This window comes from Camellia sinensis, chromosome 4 (assembly GCF_055761805.1).
Source record: "Camellia sinensis isolate YWXY chromosome 4, ASM5576180v1, whole genome shotgun sequence".
NCBI classification, from domain to species: domain Eukaryota; kingdom Viridiplantae; phylum Streptophyta; class Magnoliopsida; order Ericales; family Theaceae; genus Camellia; species Camellia sinensis.
In genome coordinates, this window is record NC_138964.1 from 152,535,695 (window position 1) to 152,556,751 (window position 21,057).

The 21,057-nt window shown below is 31.5% G+C and overlaps 1 protein-coding gene across 2 annotated transcripts; it reads right to left on the reverse strand.

Moving 5' to 3' along the window:
- Positions 1-730: 730 nt before the first annotated feature.
- LOC114267665 (pentatricopeptide repeat-containing protein At1g74750) lies at positions 731-7,883 on the reverse strand. 2 transcript variants are annotated; one of them, XM_028208713.2, is made up of 3 exons: positions 7,565-7,734; positions 4,355-4,461; positions 731-3,460 (listed from the first exon to the last, which is right to left on the reverse strand). In XM_028208713.2, exon 3 carries the CDS (start codon positions 3,455-3,457, stop codon positions 869-871), a length of 2,589 nt encoding a protein of 862 aa, XP_028064514.2. In that variant the 5' UTR covers positions 3,458-3,460; positions 4,355-4,461; positions 7,565-7,734; the 3' UTR covers positions 731-868. The 2 variants fall into 2 exon arrangements, with proteins under 2 accessions (XP_028064514.2, XP_028064513.2); XM_028208712.2 differs by lacking the exon at positions 4,355-4,461 and having other exon boundaries at positions 7,565-7,883.
- Positions 7,884-21,057: the final 13,174 nt, after the last annotated feature.

Sequence of the window (21,057 nt, forward strand, 5' to 3'; positions counted from 1 at the left end):
ATCCAAAGCACTCCCTCAAAAAGACTATGAAAAAGATTGATTGAATTTGTATAGCTGTTCAAAAATAAATTACAAAACCATCAAAAATATATTACAGAACCATGTCCAGGAACCATAAAAAACTTACAATTAATGCATTCTCTCATGAATCAACACAAACTGATCACAGTTGGATACAACTATTTCAACACAAACTGATCACAATTGGATACAACTATTTCACGAGAGGTAGATCTCATCTTTTTTGTGAGTCTTCCATATCCATGTAAGGCCCCGTCAATGGATGAGAGGAGATTAGGATAGAGGTGTGGTTATTTAGTGTTGCATTTGTTTATAGAGTTGAAAAATGAATTAAGATGGAGGTTGGAGGGAGAATTGTGATGGAGAAAGTGGAGGTGGTATTAGAAAAATAGCGAGAAGATTATAAATTTTTTTATCTTCTTTATTTTTTAAATATTGGAACTTTTTTTTAAAACATTAATATTTAATTTTTTATATTTTTTTATTTATTTTATTATTTTATATAAAAATAATTTAATAATTCCTACATTAATAACTATCATCAAAACAAATACAATTTTACTTAGTCTCCTTACTAACAACTCCCTCACTATTAATCTCCTCATTATGAATTCCCTCCATTCTATCTCTAAAAACAAACGGGACCTAAGAGAATTGTGTCTAATTCTATAATCGATTTCTGTGTAAATAGTAAAACTGCCCTCTAAAAGACATGAAAACAGATTGATTGAATTTAGCATAGCTGCCATAAATAAATTACAACCTAATGCATAAAAGCTGAGTTCATTTCGCACTACAAAACTGCTCTCCACACCATACAAAACCCTTGTCCAAGGACATCAAGAACTTACAGTAAATGCATTCTATCAACATAAGATTGAATCAACCACCTACTAAGAGGCTCTCCATAGCCCACGAAACAACCGGTATTGTTGTTCTCAGTGAAGAATGGAAAGCTGAAACTATGCAGCAGATTCTCCACCGCCTCCCTCACCAACGATGCACCCGTCACCCTGCTCCGCCGGCCCCATCCCGTCACAATATCAATCCGGCTTGGACAAGTCCCCGACACAAGCATCTGTCTCCGGAACCAAGCAAGCGTCCTTGAAAGCGCGGTCACAGCGGTTCCATCTGACATGACGTGGAGGTTTATGAGCCAGTAACATGAGCTTTTACACTTCACTGCATCTGGGTACACATTCTTTTCCGCAGCAACCTCCCAAACAGACCCCGCCTCCTCCTTGAGCCCGGTCTTGTGGAGAAAATCAACCACTGCATCGACGAGTCCTCTCTTGCTTTCTCTATCTTCGCTGTGCATTAGGTCCAAGAAAGTACTCACGTGATCACGCACGTTCTGCCCATCTGGTCCAGACGATGGCATTGACAGTAGAAATGTGTGGGCTGGGTGCCCTGTTGTGGCCATGAGCTCGCAGCAAAAACCCATGTCGAAAGACGTTTGAGCCTCTGTACAGCAACTGAGAAGTAAAGTGTAGGTCTGAAGAGATGGGTTTAGGCCCAAACTAAGCATACTCTGCAGCAAATTGTATGCGTCAGATAGCTGATGGACCCGAAGAAAAGCGCTGAGAAGGGAATTACAGGTTGGAATGTTGGGGCACAAACCCGCATCGAGCATCGCTTGGTACCAACCCCAAGCCTTTTGGGCATTCCCGGCTTTGCCCCAAAGATCGACCAGGAGACCATAAACCGGTTCATCGGGTACCCAGTTTTTTCGCTTCATCTCCGCATAAACCGCTTCGGCCTCTTCAAGATACCCGCAATGGCCGAGCACCTCCATTACTATGCTGTAAGTCACATTGTCAGGTTCAAATCCCGCATTCTGCATCTGATGATAAAGCTCTAACGCATTCGAATAGTTTCTCGCTTTCGCGTGCAAAGCAATCATGATATTATACGTCACTAAGTTTGGTTCACAGCCCTGATTTACCATTTCAGAGAAAAGTTTCTGGGCAGCATTCAAATGGCCAGCTTTGCCAAGACAATTGATGATGACGCTATAAGTGAACGTGTCGGGAGAGAGACCGGCCTCTTGCATCCTCTGATACATATACATGGCAAAATCAAGATACCCAGCTTTTGCATGGATGTCGATGAGCGTACAATAGGTGACACGGTCAGGTTCACACCCCAATTCTTGCATTTGCTTGAAAACATTGACTGCTTCGTTCAAATAGTTCGCGCGTCCGTAACTGTGAATGAGACGGTTATACGTCACAACATTGGGTTGACAACCATCACGAATCATCTGGTCAAGCAACTTGTTTATTGTGCCGAATTGGCGAGCACGGCCAAGGATGCCGATCATGGTGGTGTAAGTATGCCCATCATGCTTGAACCCAGTTCGTCGTTTCAACCAATAGAAAAACCCAAGAGCAATCGAATAATCTTGAAGCTGCTTAAGGACTTGGTTTGCTTGATACACGTCCATTGAACAGTTGAGCTTTCTCAGAGCCTCTTCAGTTGCTGGGCCCCATTTCAACTGTCTCAAAATCCGAGAAACCGTTTCCACCACATGCCCGGTGCTTGAAAACTGTCTAGCCATTGGAGCAACTCCAGTAGGTATTTTTGCAGTTTCCCCCCTAAACTTTCCTTCAGAAGTTTGTGCAGTCGACAAGGCACGGATTGAATGGCCATTTGATCTCTGAGGCAAAACCCTTCTACTATCACGGGAATCCGAAGATACACCATGGGTTTCTACTGAATTCCTGGGTCCATTGTTTGGAACGGTATTGGAACCTGTAGCCGAACCAGGTTTTTCACCTCTACCCTTTGCACCATGAGAGTTAACTATTGTTGGGTTTGAACCAGGTGCAGACTGAGCAGATGGTTTTCCATGGACTTTGTCCTTTTTGTATGTTTTCACATTCGCAGATTTGATGTTTGAAACGGGTCTTGTACTATCAACCATTGAATTCTTGGATGAACTAAGCATTCCGCTCCCATCGGAAGTAGGAATTTTGTAATTAACTAAATCCGACAAAAAACTTACTGCCGCAATGCCTACCTTAACAAATTGATCTGAAATCGGAGGTGATGATGAATGAACCGAGCCATTTTGAACGGTATCGATGCTACTAGCATAACTGACACAATCCGATCTCCCCAACGAACTGGTGGCAGATATGACTTGTGGTAGAGAAGCGGGGTGTTTGACACTCTTGGGTTTATGAGAATTCACCACTTTAACAGCATCTCCAGAGATCAAAGAGCCAGCTCTTGCCGAAGTTTTGGATGCTAAGGTGGGCGGTGCTGGTCCATGTTGCACTTCATTTCTAGGATTCTGCTTTCTTGAAACACAAGTTTCGTCTTCAGTACAAGTGCATGAACTACTTCCATCTGCGGCATTGCATCGGGACCCACTGAAGAAGAAAGACCTAGCAGATTGGGAAAGGGTCCCGAGGTGCTTTGTTCGTAACATAATCTGCATATAAAATTCAATGGAAAAACAAAAAGTAAAAGAAATCAGTCACCTTTTCTGTTAACAAGTTTTAATGGTTTTCAAAACGTGAATATCACCATAAATTTGTCATTTCACTCCAAGCACGAAACAAAAACTAATATATGACACAAAAAGAATTTTTCCCTACAAAAAATTATTGTCAATTTGCAAAATGAAAGAGAGAAACTAGTGTGGGTAGTTGGTGGATAGATTGGAGGAAACAAAATGATTGAGGATATATGACCACCTCAACATAGAAAATAACTGAACATGCAAAATAGAACAAAAAACATACAAAACACTCTATATAGTCTAATAAATAATGTATGACACAACAAATGGTGGGTGTTCTACAAATAATTTATTTAGGGCACACTTGGAAACCCATCAAAATGTTTGAGAACACAAATACATCACATAGAAGGCAGCAGTGAAAGACAAGGATCATCAATTAAACCACACTAAATTACAGTTAAATGAGTCTATGCAATATAGGTGCAATCTACACATTACAGTTTTAACCGGTGTATTACAATTTCAACCTTCAGACATTTGAACTACTCCTGAGGTTCACCACAACAAATCAGCAAAGCACACTCCTCAGCATGCAAGCCCGAGGGAGCATTTGTAATTTGAAAGCTCTTTAGAGACATTTCTAGTGACAAAAGAAGAAACATTATTTACTACCTAGCCCCTCAAAATCTGATGATTAAAGACATCAAAATTATAGCCAAAGGCAACATGACTAAAACGTCCTTTAAGCATGAATAAGTATAGGAGATTATTGGAAGAAACTTGCAAGGGTTACAGTTACTCAAGGACAAATCTAATAGGCATTTAAATTCTAGAAAATTACTTGTTTCTTCCATGGAATACCTGATTTTGGCAACATCTTCTTGTGTGGTCTCTCTAAGCTACAACGAGTAAGAAGAAAATGCTACAGCCCTGAGATTTCCTATTAAAGGCTACACACCTCTCTTTACCTGAAAGACACATGATGCCAGTGTAAAACCATACTAAAACCAGAAGAAGGGGGATGTGAACAAACATAGACACACCCCAAAGGCATATTCCAATTTCTTTGAAGCAGCTACAATTATGTATTTAATGATTTTGCTAGGGTATGTTCTTTTGGTGTGATGTTAATGGTGGAGTTTGGAGAATCCTATGATTTGGTGACTTTGGGATGCTCTTTTGGTCAAATCACACGAGTTCAAAATATCATGAATTTCTAAAATCATGCAAAAGGAGGCAATCCAAAAGGGTGTCAAAAGGGTGTGATTTGGAGAATTTCAACGAAATACAATCATATGGAATTTTGTTGCCCATATTTAAACACTGATTAGCCCGAGGACAAATAATCCTTTTCTGTGACACTTCCCAAATCAGTAAAAGTTTTTTCATGAGAGTCATGACAAGAGACTTTGTCCAACTGTAGTTTAACTGGATTCCATTCTCCAGTCTCCAGCCAATGATACCAATTTACAATCTCCTACCAACAATAAACAATCCACAGATATGCCAGCTAATGAAACTTCCAGTGACTGAGCAGCATGCATTGTTTTTAGCATCAACTGAGAACAAATAAATACCATTATCAGACCACTGTAACCTTATTCCCCACCTTCCCCTCTCCTCATATTTTCAGCAGTTCTTCCTTGAGTTCTCATAACAGAGAATAACACACAACTTGAAATTCCCAATAAATTATATATCCCAAATTTTGCAAAAAGAATGCAATCTCATATATTTATTAACTAAGAATTTTATAGATTAGTTCATTCATTCTTTAAAGAATACCAATCACTTGCCTCAAAACCATCTTCTTATCTTATTCCTAATTCTTTTGTATTGAATATTTGTTTTATGACATCTTATATGTTAACATTTCCATTCAAAATATCAAAATTCTACATTAATTATTATATTTACAGTCAAGAATTGAATCCTACATCTTATCAAGAATGCCGTTTGACATAATAATACTAGTCTACAATAACATTTGGCCATTTAATCAACTTATAATTTTGATTTTCTGTCAATGGTCAATCGGATTTGACTAAGACTAGTTTATTATGTTTTGACAAAGTCCCTTCCTCCACTTGACAGGGGCAATTTGCACAGTGCCCGACACTTTAAACAAACTCGCATGACAACGGCTTGGGGGCATCTTTAGCCTTAAACTGCACTAGTTTTATTAAATTCTCAAAAGCAGTTTCAAAGGCAACAACAACATTTTATGTGTTAGTGAGTAGCACAAATCTCACCAATCTATGTCCATTGAACTAATTAGTCTAAATTGATTAGAAAAACACTAAAGTAAGATGGCTCCAAGGAATTTCCTAAGGCTTGAAACGGGGGATATTTTATTCAGAAAACGGGGATTATTTTTGATGCACTCTAAACAATTAACCGATTTGTGAGTTGCCTCTTTTATCAATTTTCTTTACTCTTTGCTAAAACGAGTGTCCAACAAAAATTCCAGGTAAACATAATGTCTTCATGAAAGAGGGGAAAAAGGCAGGAAGCTAAGTTTGAAGATGGTGCTGATGAAGGCAACAAAGTTAATCGTGAAACAACACTTGATAGCATCTATTAAGGGAGAGCAGTGATCATGGTGACTGGAATAATTGTTTGTGGTGTTTCTAACTGTAAATGGATGTGGTATACACTTGACACTAAATGCTGGTACTACAAGGAAAGTGGTATATTTGATTACGGTAGCAGTGCTGGTTTGAAGGTGATTGGCTGGGTGATGTAGTTGTATGATGAAAAGACAGTCACATTCTCAAATGTCAGCATTTTGCAATTTACACAAGTTGCTTTCGCTATCCAAGAAAAAGTACTCCAAGTTGCACAAATGAGGACAATTCTGTTGTTTACCCATGTCAACTACACAGCTTAGGGAGTAATAATAATAATAATAATAACAATAAAAGGAAGGTTACCTAATTATGTTTGCTTTCAGGTTTAAATTACAATTAGTAAAATAACTTAAGGCTATGTTTGGATTATGAGTTTGGGTAGAAATTTAAAAAGTAAAAAGGAAAAAGGAAAAAGTATGTGAAAAATAGTTATACTTCATTCACATTTCACCCACTTTTTCTCTTTCTCTTTTCAAATCTTTACCCAAATACATGAACCAAACATAGCCTAAAGATTTATGTCAAGAAGGTGCATTATGGTTATCCAAACTAAAAGTATATCCAAATACAATTTGAAATCACAACTTTGTACAAGTTTCAGATTCCCTTCTCACATCACTGTGCTGTCAAGACCATCTTCTCCAAAAAACTCCCCATACAAACATCAAAACCACAAAATTCTAGGGGTTTTTTTTTTCATTTTGGAAGTACATCTCTTTTATCATAAAGCAAAAATATATATAATTAAACCAACAGTCTCACTTACAAAATCAAAAACACTTTGCTCTATTTGGTTTTGTTTCAAAATATATTTTGAGAAAAATCCCCCCCCCCCCCCCCCCAAAAAAAAAAAAACTAAAAACTGTGAAAAAAACTCAAAAAACAATCACCATTTTCATATGGTTTTCTTCTTGGGGGGCAAAAATATCTTTTTGGTATCTATATTTTTTCAAAAAAAAAAAAAAAATTCAGAAAACAGATTTTGGAAACCAAACCAAACCAAACCGACTTCCATTACTATGACAATACCAAACTAATACAAATACCTTGATCCATTCATACCCATCTCAATCCATCAAAAAAAAACCCCTTTTCCCCATATAGAAATCAATAACAATACACAAGTTGGACCTGCAAATTTGTTCTTCCATTTTCACTAAAGCATCAATCTTTACGATTATCTAACAACAATCAACAAAACCCACATTCAAAATCACCAAACTAAACCCAAAAAAAAACACAATCATTCACCAGAAACAGCTCACCAAAACAGCAACAACCCAACAAACAGAACAAAACCCACATTCCAAATCACCAAACTAAACCCAAAAAACACAATCATTCGCAAGATACAACAATACACCCGGAACAGAATAACAAAAACCCAGTAAACAAAACAAATTGAAACACAGCAGACAGAGAGTTGAAAGAAGAGAAGTACCTAAAATGGATTATGGGTCTATGATAATCAGAGAGAGAGAGAGAGAGGGGTTTTGGAGAGAGAAAGTGAATGGAGGCGGCCGGCTTCTTCTTCAACAGCGTGTGCCGTCAACCCCTGAGCTTCCAGGCAACTTGGGGAGAAGGAGAGAGAGAAGGACTGGGTTTAATTTTCGTGTGTCCAAACATCGCTAACTTTGTTTTACCCTACTTTTTGTGAGGCTTTCGCTATGCTATGCTCTGCTGCTTTGGTGAACCACGTGTTCTTGCTTTCATTGTTTGCATCTCACATCAGAAGGTTCTGATTTTTCTTTCATTTTCTTGATTTTTTTAACTACACTCAGTTTGTTTATAAAAAAAAACAAATGATAAAAACATAAAAATAACAAGAAGTGAAATAAAATAAAATTTTAATTTTTTTGGTGAAAATTTTCATAACAAAATGACAGGAAAAAATATAATCATTGCATTATAAGGAGTTATAGAGAGAAATATGAATAAAAAGAAAAATAAAATAAATTTTATCAAGATTTATGAAAAACTATTGTTTGGGATCCTTTACAAAAGTTAAAAAGTCAAAAAGTCACTATCCTATTTAAGTCACATTATCTTATTTAAATCACATCAACTCTCTACTACATCACTTCAAACTCAACCCATATTTCACAAAAAGTCAAAAAGTACACTTATTTAGATTATTCCAAACCACCCTTAAATTTCCCTATATGTTTTTGTGTGAAATTGTTAGTCTAACTAATAAGATAATTTGAGTTGTACACAAGATTTTAATTTTCATTATTTTTTACGACTCTCTTTCTAAATAAACACATAAAAATTATTATTTTTCTTTTTCCTTCACTTTCCTATATTTGATTTTTTTAGTAATTTTTTTAGTTTTTTAATTAAAAGATGTGTAAAAAATTTAAAATAAATAAATTGATTTTTTATATTAATTTTTTTGACATTTTTTAACTGCAATTGCCAAACACAGCTTTAATTATGAGAGTTTTGAGTGTTTTGACTTGAATAGTGGTTGTATGTGGGTGGTTGGGTCATATTATTCTCCTGTGACTCCATCTAGAGATAGTGAAGGGTTTTGTCTTTTGCTTTGTTTTTGTCAATTTTCTACTCTATTTTATTTTATTTTTTAAAAAGTGATTATATTTTGTAATCCCAAAGAAAGTGAGATTTTAGAAAAAAATTACATAAACAATTAAAAGTAGATAAATTATGCTAAAGTTGGCTGGAGACCAATCAGAAAGATAAATAAGTTAAGATTGAACATGTTAAAAATTTATTACTTAACTTGTACCGTTTACAATCTTGCTATTAATCCTATTATTTTTTTCAAGAAAAATGCTTGGAAGTACTAATTAGTGGGAGCACTAATTAGGTGGCAGTGGGTCTCGCTATGAATGATGTGATATTTTGGTCTTGGAGTTGTATTTTTTTATTTTTTTTTACTTTTTTAATACATTAATGCTATTAGTGGTGATATTTTTAGTGAGATGAATCATTTTTGTTTTTTCAAACAATCTTACTCGATCACCCCTAATTAGGGGTGTTCGCGGATCGGTTTTGTGCGGTTTGCGGTTCGGTTTTGACCCGCCCGCATCTATGCGGTTTGAAAAAAAGTCAACCCGCAACCGCCCGCCGTGCGGTTTGCGGTTTGTGCGGATAGGGTTTGCAAATGTGCGGGCGGTTTGCGGTTTACACTTTTTTCTTTAAAAATTAATTTTCGAGTTTTTTTTTTTTCCAGCGAATTTAGGCATCAAATTCTTTTTATATATTTGTGATAACAATTTTTTGATGAGTTTACAAATAAAAATTGAATATCAATGCATTAAATGAAAGTACCCAAAACAAAGAGACCCTACACTAGCATTTTTGCTATGAAAAAAATGTATATCAATGCATTAAAGGTTGTACTCAATTAGAATTGCCAGTTCAGTAATCAATAATCAAACTATAAGTTCTATCAACCATTAGAAGAAAAATTTTATTAGGAAAAAGTGGATGAATCACCAATGAAAATCATATAAGAAACAAAGTTTAGGACTTGATAATTCTACGGCATTAAGAAAGTTGAGAAATACTTAAAAATAAGGATCCTAGTGTCATAGAGAATATAATGGTGCTCCTGTAAAAGTTACAAAGTTGGTATATAAAAAAAATAATAATAATAATAATTAAAGTGCGGGCGGTTTTTGCGGTTTGCGGGTTTAAACCGCGACCCGCCCGCAACCCGCAAATTTGTCATATTTCAAACCGCATCCGCCCGCATTATGTTTGCGAAACCGCCCACTTATATGCGGGTTGGGCGGATTGGGCGGTTTGAGCGGTTCGGATAAACCGTTGCCCACCCTTACCCCTAATAACCCAAGCAAACACACTCAACTGGGCTCATTTGATATAACTTTTACTAAGTTAAAATTTGACAGTTTAAAAATAAAAAATAAAAAATTTAAAATAGGTCTTTTTCCACTTTCAAATAATTTTTTTAGCTTGGCTTGGTTTGGGATACACTATATAAATACACTTTTTTATTTATTTGAGTCATATCACCTCTCTATTTTTTTACATATGTTTTTATAAAAAAGTTAAAAAATACATCTATTTAAATCATAAAAAACAACCCCAAAGTACTCCATAAATTACAAGCAACAACAGTACTAAACGCCATGTATAGCATTTATGCTCCATTTGAAAACTTTGTGTTTTAGTTAAAAAATCGGGACAAGTTATTAAATTCTTTTTTCTACTTTTATATAAATCTTTTAGTAAAAAATTTAAAAATTAATAAAAAATCAATCTCAAAAAAAAATATATATATACTCTAGTTCTAATAAACTGCACCAACCATGACTTGGAGATTGATTATATATCGCTTATGCATCATGTTCCTATTATGCACGAAAAAAAATAAATTAAGGACATATTATCTCAATCTATAATTTTAACAAGAATCTTATATGTAGAGGTGTAAAATTGACTTGCGTCTCGGGGTGATCATTGGCTTGAGTCCGGTTTGAGACCTTGCGCTGGGGATTGGGCTGTCATTTTGAAACCTAGCCCAATTCGTAGCCCTGGTCCAAGACCCAACCCGTCGCCACTCAAGGCACACTCAAATCCAACCTGATGCCCAATTTTCATTTTAGTTGAAAACAATAAAATTTTAGTGAGAAAAATAAAATTAAAATGTTCAAACTCGTCTAGACCCAGTCCAAACCCGAGCCCAGTCATAGGCTCGTTAGTCCAGACCGATGACCAAATACCCTCTAGGCCTAATTTTTATGGCTCGTGGCCGGGTCTGAATTTTGCAGGAGCTCGCACGGCCCGGTATGAATCGGCCTTAGCTTGAGCCCAAGTGCATCAGGTCAGATCAAATTTACACCTTTACTTATATGTAATATAGATTTAACTTTTGGATGATAAGTCTTACCTCTACAATGAATCTCTATTCCACGCTAAATTTTCTAGTCAAATTTATGAATTTGTAGCGTTGCAACTGCACGCAAAAAAAAAAAAAAACACTTTTAATTCCAATCCACATACCCCAACGGTCAGGGTGGTGCAACAGTGCAGGTGCACACAAGCACTGATAGATGACACACAACCTAGCCATACACCTGTATGTATATATACATACATAAATACATATAGTACTGTGAAATGTCAACGTGGAGGAAAGAAACACCTCTCATACGACATATGACTGAGAACTATGCCTTGGCCCCCAAGAAAAACCCCAGTCTCCATCATCACTCTCAGATCATCATCATGATTGTTAATAGTAATAAATAATCATGATGGAAATTAATAAAAATAGGTAAAAATTATAGAAAATGCTATAGGTCCTAAATTATCTACCAAACAAATGACTAAAAGTCTTATATGAATGTGGGGTCCTTTGATAAAAAATTTAGTATTCCTAATATTATTAAAAACTTATCATAAATCCAAGTTCATGATGAATCTTTCTATTAATGAGAATATTTTGAGAAGATAGTTAAAAGTTGACTTTTTAATTTTTTTAATTTTTTTTTTAAAAACTTTTTTCACAATTTCATGTAAAAGATGATATGACAAAAATTGAATTAAAAACTAACTTTTAACTTCTTCTTTTTGTGTTACCAAAACACCCCTTAATGATCTAGGGTCACTACTTAACAATATATTTTATCCATCATTAAACATCATGCTCTTTATTGTTTTTTTTATGTTTCAACACAAAATCGTTGATCTTAACCTCTCAACCAACCAGAGCACTTTTAAAATATCACCTGATCATGCTCTATAATTACCAAATAACTTCTTCTATTAATGAGTGAATTACATTGACTTTTATCATAGCTGAAGGGTTGAATTAATAATTAAAAAAAAAAAAGAAAGGAAAAGCCAACAAATTACATCACTAGCAAAAGCAAAGTTTGATGGATTGGATGATTTTGTTTTTATATTAGTTTTTTTTTTTTTTTTTTGGGGGGGGGGGGGGCGCAGATGGACACATGCTTATTGGATATTAGTTAACAAAGAAAAATTACCAATAAATAAATAAAAGCTTAAGGAAAACAGTACCAAAATTAGGTAAAATAATTTTAATTGCACTTGGGGTTAAGTTAAAATTTATTACAAAAACATGAGAGAAGAGTCTACAAAGAAGAAGACTGAGGTGAGAGGGGTTTCACAAGGGTCATTTTTGTCATTTCATAGGTAGATTTCACATCTTTGCAATTATTATTATTTTTTCAGGTTTTTATTATTTTTTTTATCTTTCTTCCTTTTTTTGTAATTTATCCTTTTTTTTAATTGCTCATAATATATATAATTTAATTTTATTATATTTTATTTTCTCTTGACAACTTCAAGATACGCCGAACACAACCTCGTAGAGTGTTTCAATGGAATATGAGAGGCCCATTAACAACTAATAATAAGGGGCCCACTTTGGACCCTCTATCACAGATGAAGAGGATTGGGTTTGAGTTAGGCCCAATTTTCCGTTGAAAGCCCTAACAGCAAATGACTTCAATTCTGAAGAAAGCACGATAAGTTCCAACGCAAAATTCATAATCTAGAATGTTTAGTATTGAGCAGGGGTGCAATTTGAGCGGGCTGAGCCTGAACAATCCGAATCTAATCCATTTTTTTTTAAGATTTGGATAAGTTATTTTTAAATTCGGTACGAGTTTAGACAAAGACATCAAATAACTTGAAGTCTAAATTATACATAAAGAGATATATAAAAATATTAAATTATTATCCATTACATGATATTAAAGTAATTTAGATTGTAAATACTATACTATTACAACGGCATCTCTCTTATATTATATAAATTATTTATTTTGATATTATTAATGATTTTCTAAAAAAAATATAAATAGAGTTAAATTTTAATAATTTAATAATGTAGTTGCAACAAAAAAAAATCTCGGGTTACAATTCGAGCTTGGGCAAGTCTCAACACAACTTGAATTGGGTTTGGACAACCTCTCAACCAGCCCGAGTTGCACCCCTATAGTGTCTTCTTCTGATTGTTTGGTTAAATTTTCGGGTTTTTTTTTTGTTAAAAAATTAAAAATTAATTTGATAAAAATAAAATACAAAACCAAATATTTATGAATTCTTTAAAAATTATTTTGGCCTCAAGAAAAAAAAACAGTATGGAAATAATAATTAGTTTTTTATTTTTCATTTTTTCACCAAACTAACTTTTTTGAAATTAAAAAAAAAAATTTAAATTGAACAGAAGTGATTGGTCTGGGCTTAGCACTCTTCAAACAGATCAACCCAATTCGGAAAAGGAATTAGGGCTTAAGCTGGGAACCCATTTTTAATTTGTTAGGTCTTGTGAGATACATCTTTCTTTCATAGCACATAGTCGTCCACCACCTTGCCTATTTCCATGTTTGTTTTTCTTTTTATAAATATTTTATTATAATAAATTGTGACATGCAATGGTTTGACAAAAATTTGAAGAATGTTTTTTATTTGAAAAACTCAACTTCACCTGGAATATTTATTAAGAATCTTATTCAGAATGGAGGAGCGTGGTTAAGATTTAATTGGTGTGTTGTGAAATTCATGCATAAAATGAATCTGAAGAACACATTTATATTTTTTAGTAAAATTATGGACACAAAACCAACGTATATAGTAAGAGATTAGAAGTGAAAAGACTTTTTATTAACCCCACTTTACCCCCCCCCAAAAAAAAGTCATTTTTTATATGATGACAACTCTTATGTAATTTTAAAATTTTAATTCACCTAGCTAATATCATCACACTATAATGCACAAATAAATACAATTTATTTGATATTTCCAACATAGTAATCTCATAACGCAATCTCATTGTACATAATTATATTCAACTTAATCAGGCAATCAAACATGATAATTTTGATATTATTTTAGTAAAATTAACATATTTTTTTATTTTCTTAGCAACAAAATCCTTACCTTTCTTATCCTTATGAATATTTTTGGGAAAATCTGGTATTCACTTTCTAATATAAATTTAGCTATCGAGAATTTTTACTGTGAAAGATCCTGTATAGTTCAGATTCAATTATTATATAGTAAATTTTACACTAAATCAAATCTAGATTATATATTAATATTTTATTTATTTTTTGTTTTGTAAATTTCTAAAGAAGGTTTATAACATTGTTGGGCCATGGAATAGTTGGGGTGTTTGGGGTAGAGCTATTATTGTAGGGTTATTTAATACTTTTTCAAATGAAAAAAGGGTACAGAAAGTTTGAAATCTTTCTTTATTCTTATAGTAGGAGTGGCGTGATGAGAAGAATGAGCTGTGAAGTAAACATTTGCTTTTCTTCAAAAACATAATCATAGTGTCACTCCAATCAACATGTGGCTACTTTCTCTTTTCAAAAATGCTATATAGTATGAAAATATATTTTAAATTTTATTTTAATAATAAATATATGATGTAAATTTAAAATTAGTAAAATATGAGTCATATTTACAATAATTATAAATTTTTAATTAAAAAAAATCATTTCTAAGTAATTTTTCTAAAGTTATTATTTTTTATTGGACAAATTACACTTTACTCCCTTAACTATTACCCTTTTTCACTTACCTCTTAAACTAAAAATTGATACAACCTATTCTTTTTTATCTTGTGAAGATTTTCAATTTAACTTTGTCTTTATTTTGTTAACAAAATATACAAAAAAAAGTGCATGTAATGTGCACATATCATATTTAAGTCAAATCTTTTTCATTAAAAATAGAGCATGTGCACCCTATATACATATTTTTCATCTATTTTATTAACAAAATAGAGATATAAAAGCTAAATTAAAAAATTTTAAAAGATAAAAAAATTAAATTATGTTAATTTTTAATTTAACGGGGTAAAAAAAAAAAAAAAAAAAGTGATGTTGAGGGGTAAAGTTACCCTTATATATTTCACTTGAGTTGGGGCCTACGTTAGTCCTCATGCCAGGGCATAAAGCTTCCTAAGCCCTTTCATCATTGCTCATTAGCCCATTCCTTTTGCCCCCTCAATAAATATTTTAAAATATTTGTTTATATATTAAAAAAAAGGAAAAAAAAACTCATCCCTATGCATGAAGGCACTTGTTAACTTGCTTATAAATATCTCATTTTAAAATTTTATATTTATGCTTACAATTTGTAAAGCATAAATAACTTTAATAAATTTTTAAAAAAATGATTGTTGATAACCAAAAATGTATATAATTATGATTAGTAAGGCGAAGCTTTCAAGCCTTAGTAAACTATATGTCAGGAGTGTAGATTCGAATCTCTATCCGTGTGTAAGTTCGTAACTTACCATTACATTATTGAATAGTCCTGCTATGTAACAATTATCTAAGAGTGACCTATGCAGCAACCACCTACATGGTTGACCTCTCTGAATCTCTACTTTTTTATTATCAAATTTAATAGAACTAGCATCAAACAAGTCCTTAGTTTGAACTTTGTGCAGTTTGAAGTTGTTTATAACTTTTTTATTTACAAAATTTGTGTGAGAGTACTATTGGTACAATTTCTGTTTATAACGTACTATGAAATGAAAAGATAACTTAAATAGGTTCAAATTTTTTTATTATTTAGAAGTTAGGGGAGTGATGCTTCCCATTTTAGCTTTTGATTATAAACTTTCAATTTAAAAATAAAATAAAAAAATGCACCAAACAAGGTCTTATTTGGTGTAACTTTTTATAAATTGAAATTTAATAATCAAGAAATATAATTTGTCCAACTTTCGGCCAATTAGTTTTTGAAAAATTATTTTTACCTAAATTCTTAAAATAAAATAAGTAGTCAAACAAGGCAATACTCATCATATCAACAGCTTAGAGCATCTCCAATGCATTGCTAAAACAGCTACTAAAGCCATAATATGGTAGCTTGGAAAAAAATAGCTTCTCCAATGACATGCTATAGCAGCTGTCAAATTTGGCAATTGCCAAATCTGTTGCCAAATTTAGCACCAACTTTGGCAGCTGCCTAATGTGCCAACTCACTAAAAATCAACCGTTTTCTTTCTTTCCTCCCTCATCCTTCCCAGCAAAATAGAGTTAGTTTTTTGTAAAACCAAATTCACTATTTTTTTTTTCAATAGAAATTGTTTAAAACAGATTTTTTTTAAAACATAAATTATTTCAACAACCAAACCTTTCAAAAATAAAAAATAAAAAATAGGACGACGACGACAACAATAATCAAACAATTTCAATGTAGTGGGATATGAATGGTGTGATGAATTATAGAAACATTTTAATTTTTTAATTTTTATAAAAAATTTATATTTGTCTAGCCAGGTAGAATTTAAATAATTTTCAATGCTATTATGAAATATACAAACTTATTAAAATGAAGATAATAAAGTTACAAATGAAGACAATTTTATTATAAAAAAAAAAATTAAATAGTGGGGTGAATTATATTTATATATTTTTTAATTTTTTTATATTTGTCTAGTCGGGTATAATATAAATATATAATTTTTTTTTTAAATAGTTGAAAAAAGGTTACAAAAGATAAAAAAAAATAAACAAAAACAAAATCACTAAAAAAACTTATATCCAAACAATACCTACAAATTTAGAGGAAAAGTTGGTTGAAATTTACCAAAATAGCATGTGACCATTGCAGCATCATTGCTATAATTTGGCAAAATAACACTATTCATTGTCAAATTATAGCAATGACAATGCTATTTTGACAAACACCATTGGAGATACTCTTATAAAGTGCACGTTAACAAGCGAGTTTTTTTGGTATATTATGATTTTTTTATTATTTAAATTTATGTTAAGATATCTAGTGTGATTTATATTTATAATTTATAAGAGAAAAATAATTTAAATAATTTGTTTGAAAAAATGATTTTTAGAGTTTGCTTGCATAAAGCTGTGTCTATATGAAAGGAGGGAAGAGAGGCCTTCCATCGTTGGCCCTGCTTGGTGTAACTGTTAAAACAAATTATAGATTATTGCTTAACAGATTATATATTATGACTTTAATCAGAAGATGTTAATCTATTTGGTGTAGTTGTTGGATTATAGATTTAAGTTGTTAAGTAATATTTGTTAAATAAATTGTAAAGTAGTTTTTTCAATTAACTTTTATTTTTTGTTATTCATTACTTGTCTACATTTCATAATAATAATAATAATAATAATAATAATAATAATAATAATAATAATTTATAGTCCATTTGGATTTTTTTATATTTTTTAAAAAATATAAAATAAAAAAATTTAAGAGTATAACCATAAATCAACATGTCCACAACAGAAACTGATAATCAGAAGTATGGGGTGAGCAGCTTCTCAAAATCAGTTTTGTTGAGTTAAAATAAATTGTTATAATCAGAAACTGGCTGAAAAAAATTTAACCAAACAATCCAAAATAACTTTTTTAGAGTTAGAAGCTATAAGTTAGCTAAAAAGACCCAAACAAACACCCCATTATTTGTTCACGCACCCACTAAGCCAATTCCTTTTGCTCCTCGTTAAAAACTGAATAAATAATGATAATAAAATTAAAAAATAATAAACCCTTTGCATGAGGCACTTTGTTCCCATTGTTATGGATGTTCGGCTTGTTTCTCGTACTTGTCATTCATTAATAGTTGAGGTTGAAAAATCACTATAATGTTCTGTTTGATTGATTATAATAAAATGAAATTGAATGATTATTTTATATTTTATTTTTTTTATAAAATAATTATTTATTTGTAATGGTAAATAACAATTTCATTTACAATAAAATGAGAATAACAATTTGATGCAATAATCATTTTGTTTCATTCTATTCTAACAAATCAAACACTATTCAAATACTAGCCATAGCAATTGATTGGTTCAACAGTAATAATTATATTTCTTCAGTTAATGTTAGGTTTGAGTCTCTATAAATTTTTGAGAAATGTTATAAATTTTAAATATTCTACCAAATCTCTTATATGGAATGAGACTTACCCAAATCCACATATATATGAGTCTACACCCATGTAAAAAGTTTGACAGAACGTATCCTAACATAACTCTAAATTTTTAGTGGAGTTAAATTTACCTTTAAAATCTCAAAACACGTGGTGGAATCTTAATTTTGAGACTAACATAAATGCATTATTAATTTTGAGACTGACATAAATGCATTGAGATCTCTTGCATATAAATGTGTGATGTTAACTCATGAATTTATAAATTTAGAAATGAAAAAGAAAAGTATATGAAATATATGTAAAATATACTTATATTTTTTTTGTTTTTAAATAATTTCTTAAATTCATAAACTAAACACCAGCTATGATCCTTTTAGGCAAATTTACAAGTGCATTGGCCTCTTTTAGTAATTAAGTTAAAAGCCAACTTATTTGTTTTTTGATTTTTTTGAGTCATATTACCTATCTACCTTTTTATACAATTTTTTCAAAAAAATTAAAAAAAAGTTAATTTTTAACCGATTACTCAAAATAAGTTTAAAATATATATATATATATATATATATAGAGTAGTCAAATGAGCAACTATTTTAAAGAGTAAATATTGATGAAGCAAAGTTTGGCTTTTTTTTTTTTTTTTTTTTGGTTCTGAAAAAAAGTTTGGCTTTTTAAGAACACTTTTCAAGAAAGGAGGTAGGTCAATATATTTTACTTCCATTGGGTGGGGGGGTTGGGGACACTCATCAATTATCTTTATGCACCTTTGGATATAGCTCAAAGGTGCTTTTCTTTTTTGTCATGTGAGGATGGAGTTCGGTGCTTAAAAGTTCATGTCCTAGTTTATAAGATTTTTAAATTTTTGTAGAGTCTTTAATTTATTGAATGTAAAATTATTAGTATTTTGGACACGGTCATATATGATCAAACTGCCCAAAAAATACATAAATTTGTGTATTTAAATTTCATATATAATTTGTTTCTTGATTAGTGTTTTTTTTTTGGGTACATTAGAATTTTAAAACATAAATTGTTGTGCTTAGATGAAACTAGTGTTTTGTAAAAATTTAATGGGTAAATTACAGTTTATTCCTTGATGTTAAGGCAAACTTAGATTGGTTGTCAATAATTTCTCCAATTACCCTCTCAATTTCCTATTATTGGAAGAGATGTTTCATTCCACAATCTACTTAAGCTTAGATTTTTTTATATTTGAATTATAAATTTTGATAATTTTTTTAAAAAAAATATAAAAAAATGTAATATGTTTTATTTATATTTTACTTATCTTTTTTTCTCTTAAAACAAAATAATAAGAATTAAATAAATTTTTAATCAAACTACAAAGATTAAAAATATAATTATCATTGAATAGTTATGCCTTTTATCTCCAACTATTCCATCGTTGATCTAGTGGTCATGCCCAGAATATTTTAATCTAAACTGTCTACAACAACAGTTAATGGATATTGGAAAATTTTCATTCTATTGTTAAACAATTGAGAGTTTAATGATTAAAAAGTATAAGTTAAAAAATATTTGATTTTTTTATAATTAATTTTTAATCTTATTTAAATTATTTTTACCACAAATAATAAAAAAAAATTATATCAAATATTTTGATATAAAAATTTTTAAATTAAAAAAAAAAATTATAAACAATTTCATAAATTACACCACAAGAATGGTACCATGCTATCTAAAAAGTTAAATGAGATAGAAATTGTCAAAATTGTAATGATTTATAGGTTTGACTTTGAATTTTCCTTCTGTGGTGGGTAAGGTTAGATAAGAAGAAATTAGTGTCTGATTATGCTTTATGACTTTGATTCTCCAACCATGAACACTTGCTCTAACCTCAACTCTTAAGAATTATCCTTCCAAGCCCAAATCTATATCCTAATGGTTTGTTTGATAATTGACATTTTTTAATAATTTTTTATTCCTTTACAAAATATATATATATATATATATATATTTATTGTAATTTTTTTATTGACTTTTTAATTATTTCAGTTTGTTTCCAAGCACCTCCTAAAGCTTGTTTTGGAGTTAGTTAAAATAATAATAATAATAAAATTAATTTGTTTATCACATTTTTAATTTACTTTTGTACTAACATTTTTGAATAGCTAAATTCAAATTTTTGGTAGAAAATGAATTTGTCAAATGAAGTAATTTTTTAAAATAAAATGTTTTTTTTAATCAAAAAGTTACTTTTTAAATATAATCAAATGAAATTCTAATATATATATATATATATGTTTGACACAAATATGCTTGTTTTGAATGGAGTTTTTTTAATGGTTATTTATTAATTAATTTTTTTGACAATTTCTACGAGCTTACAATTTCAACTAAATTTTGGTTAAAACAGGTAATTATAAATAATTTTTTGTTGGTATGTGTGTTGAAGCAAGTTTTTTTTTTTTTTTTTTGGCTATCTCAGTCCACTCTATACACTAGAGATATGGAGACTTTTGATATTATATTCTCATTATTTTTTAAAAAAAGCCATCATTTAAACTTAGATTTCCTTTTATGAGTTAGCTAAAAAGTAATTTTATTTACTAAAAACAAATCTACAAAAAATTTAGAGGGCTGCTATTAGCACCTACCTCTTTACTTTGGCCCCCCCATTTCTTTGAACCCCCACCCAACAAAATAAATCCCCCCTCTTTTTTCTTTAAACCCCCACCTTAACACCAACTATACCTTCGTTTTTTTTACTTCCCATTATCATCATCTTCAAAGCAACCTCTCGACTCAAACCCTAATTTCATCCAGTTCTATAATTTCCTTCAATTCAAACACAAACACACGCTCGCGCACACACACACACGCATATATATATTTATACAGATATATGGTTGATGTAGCAGACAAATTAACTTATTTTCAAGCAATCACAGGCCTCGAAGACCCTGACTTGTGCACCGAAATCCTCTCCATGGTTGGGACCTCGAACAAGCCATCTCTAGTTTCACCTCCACCAACAACAATCCCTCCGCCTCTTCTACTACCGCCACCTCTGTGACTGGACG

Bases quoted from the DNA above. Each gene is read 5' to 3' on its own strand.
- LOC114267665 (XM_028208712.2), bottom strand. From the start codon at position 3,457: ATGTTACGAACAAAGCACCTCGGGACCCTTTCCCAATCTGCTAGGTCT.